The 15,585-nt window shown below is 41.8% G+C and overlaps 1 protein-coding gene across 9 annotated transcripts in view; it reads left to right on the top strand.

Moving 5' to 3' along the window:
* Nucleotides 1-4,969: 4,969 nt before the first annotated feature.
* Nucleotides 4,970-15,585, top strand: part of NEO1 (neogenin 1) — a 250,853-nt gene continuing 240,237 nt past the window's right edge. For all 9 annotated transcript variants that reach the window (XM_078079123.1, XM_078079125.1, XM_078079120.1 and 6 more), the window contains exons 1-2: nucleotides 4,970-5,083; nucleotides 5,596-5,920. In XM_078079123.1, coding sequence (XP_077935249.1) covers nucleotides 5,794-5,920 — 127 coding nt within the window. In that variant the 5' untranslated portion in view covers nucleotides 4,970-5,083; nucleotides 5,596-5,793. The remainder of the gene's footprint in view (nucleotides 5,084-5,595; nucleotides 5,921-15,585) is intronic.

Genomic DNA, 15,585 nt, shown 5'->3' with positions numbered 1-15,585 from the left:
AGGAAGTTGTTCATACTCAGTGACAAGCCATAGCAATCAGGTGGCCTTACTCTCTGCTGCAACCACACTTGGTAAGGCTGTCCATGACCACCTTATCATGAAATGCAACACAGATGTTTTTCAGGTCTTACCTTACTTGACCTCTCAGGAGCACGTGACACTATGGACCACTCCTGCATTCCTGAAGCACCTTCTTTCCTTGGCTTCTGTGACAATACATGCTTCTGGTTTTCTTTTTATATGTCTGCTTGTTTCTTTGCAAGTTCCTTTTCTTGTTCTGTACCTTAAATGTGTTGGTGTTCCCCTGGTTTGGTTCTAGTCCTACATCCTCCTCTCTGGTCTGAAACTTTCCTGGGGTAATCTCAACCACTTCTTGTCATTACTGTATATACTGGAATATAATGCCAGCTTCCCTCCCCAATAAATCCCTTAGAAAAGAGAGAGTCACCTTATATTCTGACCTTAAAAAAGTCCTTCATATTACTGGATGTTCTCTCAATTATTTTGAACATCAATGCTCTTTGGGGTAATATGCACTAGTGTGAAATAATCTCATTCAATGTTCATACAGAAGCCCCCTGACAGAATGGGTAAGAAAGGAAATAAGGAAATTTAACACAGATTTAGAAATTAATTCCAGGGAAATACCTTCAAATTTGTAAATGTTGGATGTGCTTGTAAACAAGCCCTTAAGAGTCATTATGGAAAAAAATATATAAGTGAATATGGGTATAGGATGAATGATGTAGTGTGATTAGATACTGAAGCCTGGAAAAAAATTCCCAGTGACAATGTCATATATAAAGTCAAAATTTAGGTGGAAGTAAAGATAATCTGTCTTGGGAAACTGTGTCAGAGACTCAAAATATGACTCTGGCGATGATAAAAACACTGTGAAGAGTTTCTAGAAAATTGTTTTAAAAATTATATTTCATTAATAGTTTAAAGTATGTAAGTATAATTAAGTTAATATATTAAACATTATCAGTGTAGATCTCTGATCATTTAATCTACATCTCTAAAAGTTCATATATTTAAGCTGGCTACAAAGTTTTATTGGGGGCGGATTTTAATTGGGAAAATGGGGCACGCTCTGTACTCAGAGGCACCTTATATTTAGGCATAGATGGTATATGCTGATGACTCACCTCCAGCCCAATTCTCCCTGCTAAACCCCAGACCCAAACAAACAGTTTACTGATATTTCTACTTAGATGTCCCTTAGGCACTTTAAATTAAACTTGTCGAAAGTTAAACTCACATTTCCTCCCATCTGCCCCTCTTCCTAATTCCTCTTTCAGTGAATGTCACCACCTTCATTCCTATGCCCAAGCTGAAATCTGAGTCACACTCGCCTCCGGTCTCCCACACACCTCTGTTGCTTCTATCTATCACCTAAATCTCCCTCTTATCTGCTCACTTCTCTTAACCCCCTCTGCTTTACTCCAGGGCACCACTATCTCCTCCCCAGACTACTGTTAACAAAATCCGAACTGGTTTCGTTAAGTCTTGTCTCCTTCCAACCTACACTTCATGAAGCAGCCTGAGTGATCCTTCTTTTTTTTTAGAAATTAAATTCCTGGGGATAGACCTGAATTATTACAATTTGTATGGGGAGAAGCCTTTTTTTTTTAAAGATTTTATTTACTTATTTGACAGAGAGACAGCAAGAGAGGGAACACAAGCAGGGGGAGTGGGAGAGGGAGAAGCAGGCCTCCTGCTGAGCAGGGAGCCCGATGCAGGGCTCGATCCGAGTACCCTGGGATCATGACCTGAGCCGAAGGCAGATGCTTAACGACTGAGCCACCCAGGCGCCCCTAGTGATCCTTCTAAAATGCAAATCCGACGTCAATTCTCACTGCAGGATAGCTAACTCCTACCCATCTTCTTCCATTTGGCTCAATTTAGAGACCGACGCTTCTTCCCTAATTCCCCAACCCCACCCTCCCTCTGCCCCCACAAACAATTTAGTCAGGTTAGATGCTCTTACTGTTTCCCACACTCCTTATCTTTCCTTACCATAACATTCTTCACACTTCTTTGTTATAACTCTTTATCTTTCCTGCTAGACAGGGAACCTTGTCTATCTGGCTCACCATTGCGTTCCTTGAACACAGGGCAGAACATGAGACACAGTGTTTTATAAATATTAAATGAATGAACAAATAATTTTATCTCAGCACCCAGCACAATATCTGGCAAACAAAAGGTCTTCAATAATATTTGTTGAATTAATAAGTTGTTGTGGAACTACAGATACATGGTTAATCAAGCAACGTGTAACAAGCAAAATTAATATTGTGTAGGCTTTGTCCTTAAGGAGCACATATCCGGGGCGCCCGGGTGGCTCAGTCGTTAAGTGTCTGCCTTCGGCTCAGGTCATGATCCCAGGGTCCTGGGATCGAGCCCCACATCGGGCTCCCTGCTCAGCGGGAAGCCTGCTTCTCCCTCTCCCACTCCCCCTGCTTGTGTTCCCTCTCTCGCTGTGTTTCTGTCAAATAAATAAATAAAATCTTTCTTAAAAAACATTAAAAAAAAAAAAAAGGAGCACATATCCTTCTTAATTAGGCTTACTTCAGAGATGGCTCCCTAGAACAGGTGGCTTTGGGAGGAGAAAGGGAGAAATACAAATTCTTACTTAGTGAAATGTAAAGGGTGAATGTAAAAATGTCAACACCTGTGTAGGAGAAAATCTTGTGTCTACGACATGGGTAACTCCTGCTTAAAATTTCCTGTGTCTAGGAAGTGTTCTATACTTGGATCTACTAGTCAGGGGGCTAGCTTTCTTCTTCGCTACCTTGGATACTGGTATTCAGCCAGGGAATCAGCTACAGAATCTAATTACTGCCAGCAATTAAACACTAAAATATATTGCCTCTCTAAAGTTGAAAAATAATCCTTTTACTACAGAGAATAAGATTCTTACCAAGTTTTATATTCATTGGCTTTATTAATTTTTCATTTAATTTTTATATCAAAGTACACTTAGAATAAATTTCACAAGAATATTTGGTCTAGTTATTTTTGGCCTGCACTTTGATAACTTATACCAACATACAATGGCCAGTCTGTTTTCTTTGCTCTAAAACTTTCTTTGTGCTCTATTCCTTGAACATGGGCCTCAGGTTCTAACTTAGATGAAAAAAGTGTTAATTTCACGAATGGCTTAATATCTCTCCGTAGATTAATAGTTTAGACTACATAAAGTATGTTGATTAGCAGTGTAAACGTGGATTGAAGTATTAGTTGAAAATCTTGTTGGGAGGATGAATATGCCTAAGAAAATCTCTCAGAGATGCCTTAGTAAAGAGAAGAGAGGTTAATGAATTCAAATGCTGATTTTTAAAGAGAGTATCTACAATGTCAGTTACATTGCAATAAGGTGAGGAATCTGAATTCAAGTGTGTGCCTGGGGTTACTTTTCTTGAACTGATATAGAATCTATAATTCTTTATTTGGGGCTCCATCTCTTAGTGGTTTATTAGAGTGGGTTTAATTAAAATTGTGATTTAATCACAAGTCAGAAATACATGATTTAGTCACCCTATTTTACAGAAAGCACTTTAACCTTTTTGACTTAACCCCGATGTACACTGTGGGCTGAGACATCAGTGACACAGTTCACAAAAGTCATACGTGAAAATCAATGATTACTTTATTAGCCACAACTCATATTTCTTCAACTTGGAGATAAATTTAAGCTTCATTTTAGAAGTCACATTATACATTTTATAGTTTTACTAATGAAAAATTTTCAGACTTAGAAAAGATACCTGAAAATTAACATTTGCGAGGTAATTTATAGTTTCCAAAGGGTTTTTCTCATTAATTATCTCAGAAAACTGAATAATCACATTATTCATGATGTGATTATTAAAGGTTAATTAAGCAAATACTTGTGAAGTAATTGGGAGGTAATCTATTTCTAATTTAACAGGTCAATCAGGGGTATTTAGGAAATATTTTTGCTGGTTAACAACTCTAACCAAAACAAAAAGATATTTAAATTGTTTCCCTGGTGGAAAACAATAAGCATGTTTGTTCTTTTAGGAGTCAATTGTTTGAAAGAACTGGGATGAGGGTTCCTAATTCCACCGTTTTGATGATCTAAGAGGTTTTATGAGGAGTCTGAGCTCTTCCCTCCTAATGTTAACGCAAGCCTTACATTGCTTATTTTGGCACGTCAGAATAAAAAAAAAATAGCTGAAGAAAATAATTACGAGAAGGCACGTAGGGATGTGGAAAGAGAAACAGCCATCTTCTCGTGGGAAGCAACACATTTTGGTTATTGACTATACAGAGCAGTGAACAAAATCCAACTCATATTAACAAGACATGACTCTTGAAGCGCATAACCACACAAAGAGATTTTCTTAAATTTTCCATGGAGGCAGTTTATAAAATTAGCAGTATTCCCATCAGCAGTGTAACTACAAACTGCTTTCCCCTAACCCTGGGGAAGCCTGGGTGCTGCTTCACGATGACCAAGTGTTCAAAATCACATTCCTCTCGCTCCCGGTTTACCGGCGAAAGACGTGATCTCCAGATTTGAGAGAGCGAAGTGCCCCGCAGAGGTATAGGTAAAAGGTTTGCTACAGCCAGAGGATCAGCCCGGGGAACCCTGGGGCTCAGCCTCGGTCCCCGCTCGGGCTGGAGGGGTGGACACCGGGCACCTTTGTCTGCGCCCTGCTTCCCTGGACCCGGGCCGAGCGACGCGGGTGGAGGCGCGGGCCCGGCGGTCCGGGCGGGCCCCGGCCCTGTCCCGGGAAGCGCGCGGCGAGGGCGGCCCGGCCTGGAAGCTGGAGGTCAGCGGCGGCGCGGTGGGCCCCCTCCCACGGGAGCCGCGCCAGGTCCCAGCAAGAGCCGGGCGGGATCGCTATTGTTTTTGGCGAGCACATAAAGCCCCGCGCCGACCCTCTGCGCACCCAGGTTTCCTCCCGGAGGCCATTCGGTTTCCTCTGAGGCCCTATATAGAGGCTCTGGGCCCAGGCTGAGGAGAGGTGCGCTCCCGCTCCGGCCTCCCGGACGAGCCTGAGCTCGGAGCGCTTCTCGCCCCCAGGTCTCCGCAGCCCGAGGCGTCAGGGTAGGTGAGAAGGGGGGTGTGGATTTCTCCCTGGGGCGAGGAGCAGGCGGCGGGGGCGCGCGGGGACGAGGGGCTGCGGCGAGCGGGCGGCCGCGGGGAGGAGAAGGAGGATCCGCTTCTCCGGGGTTTCCCTGACGCCAGCAGCAGCGCCCGGCGCGCGCGCCCCGCTCCCGTCCGCGGCTCCGGGGAGAGGGGGGAGGGGAGCGGCCCGCCGCCGGGGCCCGCGAGGCGGCAGCCGGGATTGGAGCGGGGGCGGGCCGCGCACAGAGCCAAGGGGGTGCGGGCGAGGGAGGCGCGCGCTTGCGCGTGCGCGGGTGTGCGCGCCCCGGGCCCCCGCCCCCCACCCCCACCCCCGCCGCCCGCGGTCTCCGCCCCCCTCGCACTGGTGTGTGGAGCCGGAGTCGGCGGCGGGTGGCGGCGCCTGGAACCTGGAGACCGACCCCCCCCAACCCCGGCCCGGAATGTACTGACTCCCCCCTCTCTGCTCTCCTCCCCTCTCCGCCCCCCTGCAGGAGGGAGGCGCCCCCGAGTCTCCCCTCCCGCGAGAGGGGCCGCGCGGGCCGGGCCGGGCGGAACAGTGGCGGCGGCGGCCGCAGGAGCCGAGCCTGCAGCGAGGGACCGGCTGAGGCGCGCGGGAGGGAAGGAGGCGAGGGCTCCGCGACGCTGCCGCTGCCGCCGCCGCCGCCGCTGCCGCCGCTCGCGGGGCAGAGATGGCGGCGGAGCGGGGAGCCCGGCGACTCCTCAGCACCTCCTCCTTCTGGCTCTGCTGCCTGCTGCTGCTCGGGCGCCCGGCGCCCGCCGCGGCAGCCAGGAGCGGCTCCCCGCCGCAGTCCCCAGGTAAGCGGGGGCGCGGGGCCGGGAGGCGCGGGGTGGGGGCGGGGGCGCGGCACCCGCACCCGTACCCGTACCCGCACCGGTGGCTGCGGTGTTTTTGTTTAGGATCCTGGAGGAAACGTGCAGGAACTTCTCTGCCTCGGCACCGGTTGCCAAAGAGAAAGGCGGTCGCGCTAGGTGGAGAGTGAAGTAGGCGGGCGGGGACGCGGCCGGGGGAGGGGCGGCCGCGGGGGCGCGTCGGGGGCTCCCGGGTCTAGTTCTGCGGTTTGTACCCGGAGGCAGGTTCACCCCTCGCCTTCCTCCCCTCCCCCAGGCTCATCCCACTTGTAAGAGTGGGACATTCTTGTGCTCACACAAGCACCAGTAGAGGCCACTACACACCTCATTAAATAAACAATCGCACGGCCAATTCATTAATTTTCAGGAAAGGAAGGGGGAGGGGGGCTTGAACTCCGCATTCCCTGGCTCGGGATTTCCCAGCTGAGGTCCCAGGGAAGCGCTGGCTGGTCTCGAGGGGACACATCGTGCGGGGATTGTAGCCCCGAGGCTGCGGAAGAGTGAGGGTGTCTGAGGGGCACAACTGCCCCCTCACAACCGCTGGTGTTGACTTAACGATGAGGGCGACTTGGAGAACCGCTCCAACTGATTATATCTGTTAGTGTTTCCGTTATGAAATGCCTCTTCTTTCCTGGGGATTACAACTATATTTACAGCCTGGTAACTGCTCTTAACCTAGGGAATTGTCTAAGCATCGGATTTTAAGTACTTTATGTTTCCAAGTGCAATGTATATATTTAGCCTGAAAAACTGTTTTTAGGTGTTATTTTTAAATATCATAGATTATTGAAATTACCTGCATCCCTGTTTAGCCTGCCTGGAGAAGACCTTACAGTGTAGTTGAGCGGGACACACTCAGCAGTTGAAGGGCAAATTAACATGCAATCTGTTTAAATTGTTTGACCAAGGTGGTGTATTGTAAAACTTGACAAAACTCTCACCTACTAGTATGAGATCTGAGATTTTTGCATTTGAACGTCATCTGATCAGGCACAGTGGCAGCTTCTAATCGCCAAGCCTTTAGTTGTTTTTTGGATTTATACTGAATAATACTTAAAATCACACTGCAAATGTAACTTAACTGATTAAACTTTCTTTTGATTTTCTTGCAGAGTATTATTAGCTCATGGCTTTTGCCAACGTTAAAGAAAAGCTTTAAACCTGAATACCAATGGGCATTATCTAAACAGCGATATAAGCAACAGTGTTTTAGTATCAAACCTGCACTTGCACACTCAGCCTGTACCTGGGTTAGAATACACATTTTGGGCCTGAAATGTAGGTTTACTGATCCAGCCTTTCTATTCTTGTGGATGGGCAAGAGAAATGTAACTATTTTGGAAGACAGATTCCTTCCTACTCTTAATTTTATATGTAATTCATATTATGTATGTTTTAGGTAATTGGTGGGGTTTGTTTAGAATTTTGTCAGTAATTTTGTAAATAAATAAAATACTAATAATTTTATTAGGTTAATAAAAGTCATGTAAGCAGTCTCTTAGAAGTGATTGAAACATGTATTTCAACATTGATTCAGTTGATGGGCTTTTATTTTGTGATGATGAGGTGCAGGCATTGCTTAAATGTGTGTCCTGCCTTCATGGAGCTTCCAGTCTGGTGAGTGGGTAGGAAAGATAGCCATTAACTACTAATTATGTAAGTAAGTAATGTGGTAAGCACTAGAAAGGAGAAGAATGGGTTTTGAGAAAGTATACTGCCAGGACCTAACCTAGTCTGGGTGTCAGGGTGTCTGAGAAGTGAGATCCCAAGGGTGAGGAGGACTGGAGGTGGGGAGGCTCACAGCTAGTCAGTGGTATTAGTAGGGACTAGAGCACAGATCTGATTCTTGGTTCAGAGTGCTTTGCACAAGCCATCCTGCTTTATTTCTCATTTCTGCAATAAGAAGGGGCTGGTCAGTTCTGTCATAAGCTGCAGAGAGATCGAGGGAATTGAGAACTGAGTAAGTGGCAACTGAAACAAGTGGTCAGTAGATCCCACGTCATTTGTCAGTAGTTTTAATTTTTTATTTTTGAAGAGTGGTAGACTCAAACCTTTCTGCGGGGGATTACAGTGAGTAGGTGGTAGGGGGATGGAGGTATTTGGTAGAAAAGGGAGAAAATTAGGGTGTGGGACAGCAGGATAAATGGAGTGGTTTTCCAATTTAGGGTGACGTTGAGGAGGACAAAGGAGGGAGACGAACTAGTGATAGAAAATGGTCAGCTGTAGAGGGTTGGAAATGATTAGGCACATTGTCTGGCTTTAGGAAGGAAGGAAGATTTCTGAAAAGATGGGTAGGGACCTAGGGAAAGAAGTCAGGACAGAGCAGCCTGCCTGTGCAGTGCAAGTCTTCTCTAATCAGAGTGAAGATTAAGGAATGGTGAGGGGGTAGAATTGAGATGCAAGAACAGGGAAAGTAGGGAAGTCAGTGTTGAGAGCTCAGTTGAAATCAGTTTGAATTTAAAGTAGACCAGATGAGCTATTTCCACACTTTCTCCAGCAACTTTCTGTATGCCAAGAGTAGAATTAGTGAAGTTTTAATCCAGTATTGGTTGCTTATGAGTTACATGAAATATGTAGAAACCTTTTAAAAAACTTTTACTGGAGTAATCGAATATTCCATTCTTGGTCAGAATGCAAAAATGTGTTTGATGAAATGTCATACTGGTGGTGAGGCTAACCTTGTCCTAGACTTCAGAGGTGTACTGTAGCTACATTTCTCCTTTAAGGGAAGAATCCTGTTGTCATCATCCCACATAGATGACGCTATCTGTCTGAATCATTTACTTGATGATGTGATTTGTTACCTCACAAGGTGGTCTGTTCCCATTTTGAATAACTTCTACCCATAAACTTTGCTTTATGCAGCACATTTAACTTTAATTTTCGACCTTCTCACTCTTGATTTCTTTTTCCTTTTCTCTTGCCTTTTTCGGCATCACTCTGTTAATTCGTCTCTTACTTTTGTGATCAGTTCGTTATTTGTTACTCAAGTTTTTCTTTTATTCCCTTATTAAATGTTGGCATCAAAGTTGATCTCCTTCTGTCTTGTCTTCAATTGCTGCCTGTAAGCTAATGACTCTCCTAGTCCACTCTTCTTCACGTGCCATTCAGTAGCTTCACTGAATAGGCACCTTACTTAACCAAGACCAAAGGTAAACTCATTTTTGCTCCCCTTCCCTCCTCCTTCACTCATCCCCTTTCTCTAGACAATAACAAACCAGTTCCTGGCCCTGGGCTTTCACATTTTTGAATGATTGCATAGACTTGTCTTCCTGCATTACTTGTCTTGGGCATCTTTGTGCACCATTCACCCAAGTTGAGATCTAGAAGTCATCCTGGACCCTCCCCATTCCCTCATTCCTATAGCCAATACTTCTGTTTGATTTTTACCTCCTAGATATTTCTTGAATCTGAATCTTTTCATCATCATCCCCACCTAGACTAACAATAGTGGCTTTGTAATTCATCTCTCTATCTCCACTGTTACCCTCCAGACATCTGTCTTCCTGCAGGAATGAGTTTTCCTATGTCCTTTTCTGAGCATCCCATACTCCTACTTAAAATCTCCTATTAGTGTTCCACAGCTTGAGTGTTAGAGTCTAAACTCCTTGGCATGAAGATTGTGAAGCCTTTTGTGTTCTTTACCACTGGCCTCTCCCACCCCGAATTTAAAGCCTCATCTCTTGGCACCTCTAATGTGTACCTGGTGTTCCACCACTTCTGGTTTATTGCAGAGCTTCATGTCCCCATGCCTTTGACAAGCTGTCCTTTCTTCCTTTTTTTTTTTTTGGTCCTTTCTTCCTGTTAATGCCACTTCCCACCTTGTCTACTTCTGAAATTCCTATTCATCATTTAGTGAATTTTTCTCTGCTATCCCCCTGCTCAAAGAGAGTTAGAGTTGTTATTCTCCTTGTTCTCATAGCTTTAAATCTTGTGTTATGTATTTTCTTGTCTCCTCAACTTGTCTGAACCTCTTGAGGATTGGGACTTCTCTTATTTACCTTTTGTATAGCTAATGTAGCAGAAGCATCTGGAACAGAGTGTATAACCAGTAAATGTTTGTTGAAGGAATGTTGAATTGCCTTTGTTTTTAACTTTTAGGGCCATATAGCACAAGTCTGCTTTCCTTGTATGATGGCCTTTCACGTGTCTAGTGACAACATTTGTGTGTGTGCAAGTATGTCACTTTCCCCTCCTCTTTCTAAGTGAATCATCCTTTATTCCTTCAGCCACTCTTCCCATTACTTACTTTTCTGGCCCTTTTTGAGTTTGGTCATCCTTCTCTGGATATGCTGCAGTTTTAGTCTTTATTAGTTTTGTCATCTTTGGAAAGATCAATGATTTTACTGAGTCTTCTGTAAACAGAGACGATGCCCTCCTCTGCTTGCCTAACAGGATGAGGTATAAAAGAATTTGTAGATTTCTAGGCAGAATGTTCAAAGGAGATAAAAAATATTGCTATTCTTAGACTGTATGAAAATTAGTATGTGATGTGGGATAGTGAAAAAAGACTTAGGATATGAGGCAGAGGATTTGGGATTTCACTCATGGTCCATACCTGCTCTTGTATCTGTTGAGGGCTATAGGTAACCTTGCTTTTTACCTAACTGGATTGTCAGAAAAATTAAATATAAAACTGCTTATAAACTGTAAAGTGCTGTATCTTTGTGGAGTGGTTTTAACATTTCTTTATGAACTTTTAAAAAATACTGCAATTCTATTAAATTTTTTGAAAGTGTAGATTTTTTTCTGTTGGCTTAATTGATCATTGTTGATTTCTTCTTTATGAGTTTTCTTTACACTAATAAAAAAATACTGGGGTAACATTAATCTCATTATATACGAAGGCTCTAGGCCCTATTTAATAGTCTTTTCCCAAACACTTTATTTTATTAGTGACTTCTGGGTGGTTGCAAGGTATTTACCATGTCATTGGTAGGTGTTTTGGCTTCTAGGTAAAATTGTATGAACAATAGGAGAACAAAAGAAATGACCATAGATAAGATCATGTTGACCAGATAGCTACCTGAGGTAATGAAAAGTCTAGTGTTTATGATTTTAAAAAATTGACGTTGCCATGGAACACAAGCCCGTGAAAGATACTAAAATATAACCCAAATTTTTGATTCATTTAGAATGAAAATAGGTTTTTGATTAAGAAATTTTGGAAATAGAGACAAAAGCCATTTAGACCCACTGGTATAACTTTGGTATATTTCTTTCTAGTCTCTGTTAATATTACACATCAGTGTTACATAGTAGTATGTACAACTTTATATGTAGATGTTTTCTCAACGTTATGCCAGTTTTTGGTTGCTATATTATATTTAAATAATTTTATTTTTAAAATTTATTTTAAAAATATGTAAATATATTTTTGAAGTAAGACAACATAGAAGTAAAGTATCACTTCTACCAACAAATATCTTTTTTACCTATAAATAACCACTTCTGGTATTTTTTCTCCTGCATTTACATATATATGTATAGTTGTATTTTTTACACATAAGCAGGAACATACTACCTATTGCTTTTCAACTTGATTTTTTTTTTAAACAGTGTGTTGGAGATCTTTCCAGTATGTATAGATTTTCCTATAACCATTATTGAAAATGTCTGTATAATATTGCAGTGAATGAATATGGCATTAATAGCAACCAATAAAAGTAGTATTTATTGAACACTCACTGAACTCTAGGCACTGTGCCAAGCTCTTTTACATGCATTAATTCTTTCTTTCACCTTGTGAGGAAGATGGTAACATCCCCCCATTCTACAGATGAGGTAACTGAGTCTCAAATAGTAAGTGACCAAAGGTCCCATAGCTCTCCTGTGGAGAAGTTGTCATTTGAATCCAGGTCTTTCCAGCTCCAAAGCTTATGCTTTTTATTATACTGCATACTGCTTCTAATTATTTATTCTCCTGTTATGGATGCTGAAGTTGTTTTTAGTATTTTGCTGTAATAAAAAATGCTGTCATGAACATCTTCCTGCATATGGTGTTTCCCTTCTATTTTTTGGATCCCCACATATGAAATTATTGGTGAAAAGATAATTTTTGTGTGTATATGAGAGTCAGGTTTCCATTTATTATAGAAGAGTATGATATCATCAAGAATAATACCATTTACTAGTACTTCTACAACTTTTTCAAGGTATATTTACCTTTAATTGTGAACATTGAATACTTCAGTTCATTATTTTAAAATGCAGGTCCTATAGCTTCTGTTTCATCTGTTAACTGCAGGGGTTAATTACCTAATTAATAGGTAATCTCAAAGGTCCCTTCTCCCTTCAAGTTTCTATAACTCTGAAGTCTATAAAATTGAGTCGTGGATATCTAAATGACCTCTATTCAGTTCTTGTGTTTGAACACTGATCATTTCTGTTCTTGGATGCAAGAATTAACCTTTTGTCATTCTCTAGAGCTCCAGTTATGGTACATCTTTTTTTTCTGACATGAAGTTGGATATGATTAGGGAAATCTTTTAAGTTGACTGTAAACAGGATTGTGTATGATTTGGTATAAAAATAGCTTTATGGCCGATTTCAAGAAATAAAGATTTAAGTGTTAGGAAATTGTGAGATACTTTAAGTTGCAGGATTACTTGAAATATTAGATGCTTACTCTTAGGCTTTATACGTGATATAAAGTAAATTGCTCAGGTTATAGATCTGGCTGAAATGAGCAGGTTGTGATTCCTTCTTTTGATTCCCTCATGTAAAGAAAGGAGAGAGAGAGAGGTAGTAGTTATATGTTTAACTTTAAGGAAATCAGTATGTGAATTCTTCCAGGAGTTAGCAGTTGGGCAGTCTGAAAGTCAAATGTGTGTTTTTTTGCTTTTCCTCTTAAAAAAACCATGAAAATAACCTTCTTTAAAATTGTTTCATAGCAAGAATTTTAAAATTTAATTTTCCAGTCAGTTTATCTATAGCCAAAACTAAACATTTAGGTAATGTTGGCTAGTTGCAAACATTTTATCGATGGTTAATTGTGCACAAAGCTATACACCGTGGAGATACTAAGATGAACTGGACATGGTTTCTATCCTTAGGAAGCCTTGGTCTAATAGCAGAGGTAAGACATCCCCACAGATAATAACTTGATTTGGATGGAGAAAGTGTCATTACTGCTGTAGGTGGAAAAATAAATTCTGGAATCACTGTGTTCCTGTTAATCAAGTAATAGTTCTGCTTTCTCTCATAATTTTGGTTCATAGCTTTCAAGTAGTCCTAACTTAGTTTTAGCAAGTCAGTAGACTAGAAGTCTCAGAGGAGGTTATTTTTCATTTCTTCTAAGCGAAATGGTCACTGGAATGTTTGAATATATGAGAATTCTAATAACGGAACCATCTGGGAGGTGCAACTTCTTCCATGTCTTTGGGAAATGTGGAGATTGATTATACTGGTTTTCAGAATTTATTATTGGTCAGTAATAGCCAGTAAAACTTGGTGATGAGTCCTGAGCAGAGTGAATTTTTAACATGATACTACATGGAAACTGGATACAGAATATTTGTTTTTCAGATATAGAGTAAATGGAAAAAAAAAATCACCTGGAGGCGCCTGGGTGGCTCAGTCAGGTAAGCATCTGCCTTTGGCTCAGGTTGTGATTCCAGGGTCCAGAGATCACGCCCTGTATTGGGCTTCCTGCTCATCAGGGAGCCTGCTTCTCCCTCTCCCTGCTCGTGCGTGCTCTCTCACTCTCTTTCTCTCAAATGAGTAAGACCTTTAAAAAAATCACCCTGATATATTTTGTTATATAAGGTCTAGTTAAGATATCATTATAATTTATAAATTTAGGAACAGAATCACAAATTATGTTTTATTGATAACTGTTTATTCATAGCATAACTTTTAATGCAGCAACTAAAATTTAAGGGTTTTTTTGGTTAATTCTTCAAAGCATTTGAAGTTTGAAGTGGGGTTATTGTTTTAAATTTATGTAGTGTTAATATCCAAGAGATTGTTACACTTCTTATGGCAATAACCCCTTTATTAATAGCCACCTCACCTACGTAGAATTCAACCATATGCACCCTTACCTCTAGAATATAACTGAAGACTAGAGAATAAGAGAAATAAGTTTTTAAAGTCCATGCATCAAAGTAAGTAAGTTTCTCAGAGTCCCAAAGGTTCTGTTTAGAGCCTATTTATCTTTAATTCATGTGGATTTCTAACAGATTGTACTGTCTGATTTCTAAGCCCATTGCTGATCAGAAGTGGGTAGAGGCTCTCTTGGGAATGCCCCCTAACGACAGCAAGTTGTGACCTCGTAAGGAAGGAGATTTAAAATAAACATAAGAATGCAAAGGTCTGGGACGCCTGGGTGGCTCAGTCGTTAAGCGTCTGCCTTCGGCTCAGGTCATGATCCTAGGGTCCTGGGATCGAGTCCCACATTGGGCTCCCTGCTCAGCGGGGAGTCTGCTTCTCCATCTCCCTCTGCTGCTCCCCCTGCTTGTGCTCGCTCTCTCTCTCTCTCTCTCTCTGACAAATAAATAAAAATCTTTAAAAAAAAAAAAAAACAATGCAAAGGTCTTCCCTTAAACAGAAAAAATTGTCTCAGCCATGTTGAAGAAGGTTTCTTTGCCTCTCCATCACTGCTAATGGATTTTGCCTGCCGCTTGCCCTTTCTTTTCCCCTTATATTATACATAAAGTTGCTGTTTGGGAGATCTGTCTAAACTTTGAAATCTCTGGAGTTTCATCTCACCTCAAAATAGTACAGGTCAGGTTGACACCTGAGGTGGAGAACAGGAAATGTGATAGGAAGAGAGGTGAGGTGGCAGGGCACGGCTCCTTCTCTGCTAGTCCCTACACCTCTGGCCATGGAATTTATCTTTTTTAGCAGCATCTCTAGCCCTGATTGCTAAAATATGTACTGCATTTGAATTTTTAATTTTTGGGTGAAATTAATTGTTGGTTTGAAATGAAACACATTATAAAACTTCAAACAATATGTAAAATAAAAAGTGAAATCATATACTATTTCAACCTTCTCCCCAGGGATAATCACTTTTAATAGCTATGGACTTTTTTTTTAAGATTTTATTTAATTATTTGAGAGTTGGGGGGAGGGGCAGCAGGAGAGGGACAAACCAACTCCTGGCTAAGCAGGGAGCCTGACAACGCAGAGCTCCATCCCAGCACTCTGGGACCATGACCTGAACTGAAGGCAGACACTTAACCAACTGAGCCACCCAGGTGTCCTGGAATTTCTGTTTTATATGCACAGTTAAGTATTTTAAATATATAATACATATATAACAACTAATGCATATATAAACCAAATATAGATAAATATATATTTAAAATTGGGTTGTGCTGTGCATACTGTGTTCCAGCTTGTTTTAAAGACATCTTTCCATGTGAGTACATAGAAATTTATCACAGCTGTTTTGATAGCCATATGGTATTTTATAGATGTATCATACTTAATTTAACCTGTTCCAGTTTGATGCTCCCAATTTTTTTTATTGCAAACATATGCAATGAACCCATTTTTACAAATATCTTTGTGTACATGTTCAAATATACCATAGAATAAGTTTGTAGATGTGGAATTGTAGGGTAAAAGAGCATGTGTGTTAAAATGTTTGATAGTTATTTCCA

This window comes from Halichoerus grypus, chromosome 8 (assembly GCF_964656455.1).
Source record: "Halichoerus grypus chromosome 8, mHalGry1.hap1.1, whole genome shotgun sequence".
Classification (NCBI taxonomy): Eukaryota; Metazoa; Chordata; class Mammalia; order Carnivora; family Phocidae; genus Halichoerus; species Halichoerus grypus.
This window is presented reverse-complemented; position numbering and strand designations above follow the sequence as displayed.